Source organism: Seriola lalandi, unplaced genomic scaffold (genome assembly GCF_002814215.2).
Source record: "Seriola lalandi dorsalis isolate HSWRI2012SDOR001 ecotype SW California unplaced genomic scaffold, Sedor1 jcf7180002054452, whole genome shotgun sequence".
Taxonomy (NCBI): domain Eukaryota; kingdom Metazoa; phylum Chordata; class Actinopteri; order Carangiformes; family Carangidae; genus Seriola; species Seriola lalandi.
This window is the reverse complement of record NW_019525005.1, coordinates 38,197-39,981: the sequence shown is the minus strand read 5'-3', so window position 1 is coordinate 39,981 and position 1,785 is coordinate 38,197. Positions and strand designations below refer to the sequence as shown.

Below are 1,785 nucleotides of genomic sequence, written 5' to 3'. Positions count from 1 at the left end.
CCTGAGTCATCATAGTATACTTTTATCAACTGTTGATGATGGAAAGGAGAAAGAAATGTGAATGTGTGCACGTATTTTTGTCCTCTACAATGCCAAGTGGCTGTTTAGCTAGCAAATGGCAGGCAAACAGGAAAATCAAAAAGCCCCAGCTTCAGATAGAGGCATGTGTTGAGACTTAGTATGCAGTGTATGTGCAAACAGAGTTTCCTTTGGGGTGAATAAAGTTCAGTCATACATTAGTTGCTTCAAAGACAGGCAACACATTAAGTTTAATGAGCTTTGAATGGGCACAACATAAACACAAGAGCAGAGAGTTAGGTTGGGTTTTCCATTACATCGAAACGGGATTCAGATTTGTCACAATTAGAATGTTTCTAAAAAGGTATCCTCGTCAACAATTGAAAGAACAAAATGTCAGACTTTATGTTACCTGTAGTTCAACGTTTAATGCAAACCCCAGTCAAACATTCTCTACTATTTTCCCCCTCACACAAAGTGGAGTCCCTCACCATTGTCTGGGAGAGGTTCTGAACAAACTCTTGCAGCGTGGAGCTCTTCAGGACCTTGAAGACTGTGTACTTCACTTTTTCTTCATCATACATGTCGTTGCCCTGATGACCACAGAACTGGTCCTCTGTCACCATCTGCCATGAGGGGGAAGAGGACAGGAAGAACACAGCCTTAGTGACTGACAGTAAAACTGGACAAAGACTTAAAACAAAAAGAAAGAATGATAAGCTTGGAGGGAAAAAATAGAATAAGCAAACATTTGCCCCAACTGAGCGTCTGCTCTTCTCATCTAACCATATAACAGTTGCTGTGTTTATTTTAGCATCAAACATTTAAAATGGCAAGAACTAGAATTACCACCTCATGGTTGTAAGCTTATGCCAACCAGTGAAGATGCATTTTACATCCACATCTGTACAGACTGAAATATGTAGTGAAGACTTTGAAGGAATTCAATAAAATCAAGTGTATTTCTTGTATGTGTTTAAATGTTTGGCAAATAAAGCTGATTCTGGTAGAACACAAAGTTGTAGCCATGACAGTAGATAAAGCTTCAAATATGGCTGTTGCTACAAATTGTAAAAAGTGGATGCGACACACACACAAACACGATCTGTCAAGGTGGTGTCACCAAGTCAGTATCAGACCAAATATAGTCACAATCTTCCTTTCTGTTCCTGGGTTATGGTTTTGAATAGTGGCCAAAAAAGTGTTTTTGCAGAACATTATGTCGTCGCAGTGAAGTTGACCTTTAGATATATATAGTGTTATCACTTCATTGTATCGTATTATACATTTGTGTTAAAGTTTGTCATAATTAGCATACAAATTCTTGAGGTTTGGACAAAAATATGTCCTTGCCACTGTTTCGCGGATACCCCGAGTGACAAGGCAGGATGTAGGATGACAAATACATTTTATGGCCATGTTGAAAATAAAATTCACATCACCAACAAAATATTATTTACATTTAATAATCACAGCATTCACAATATTCAGTCAAAATCAGCAGGGGGAAGCATGTAGAAACAGCTGTTTATTTATGTTTCTTCCTTCATTTCCCTGTTTGAAACGAAAGTTCTGTTTAAAACCATACGAAGCAGCAGCAGCTACGAAACCAAACTGAGTAAGTGTTCTGTCTGTCTGTCTGTCTGTTTATTGATCTCTTCCGCTCTGCTTAATCACAACATGGCACCTACACAGAACAGAGCCTCAATGACAGTCAACTGGTCGGAGAGTGTGTGTTGCATGCATCGCTTATATGTGGGGGATGTC

General features: G+C 38.9%; 1 protein-coding gene across 1 annotated transcript in view; it reads right to left on the bottom strand.

Moving 5' to 3' along the window:
* usp7 (ubiquitin specific peptidase 7 (herpes virus-associated)) overlaps positions 1–1,785 on the bottom strand; it is a 29,259-nt gene that overhangs the window by 12,138 nt on the left and 15,336 nt on the right. Inside the window, exon 16 of the mRNA XM_087175342.1 lies at positions 443–644. Within this exon, the coding sequence (XP_087031468.1) occupies positions 443–644 (202 nt within the window). The remainder of the gene's footprint in view (positions 1–442; positions 645–1,785) is intronic.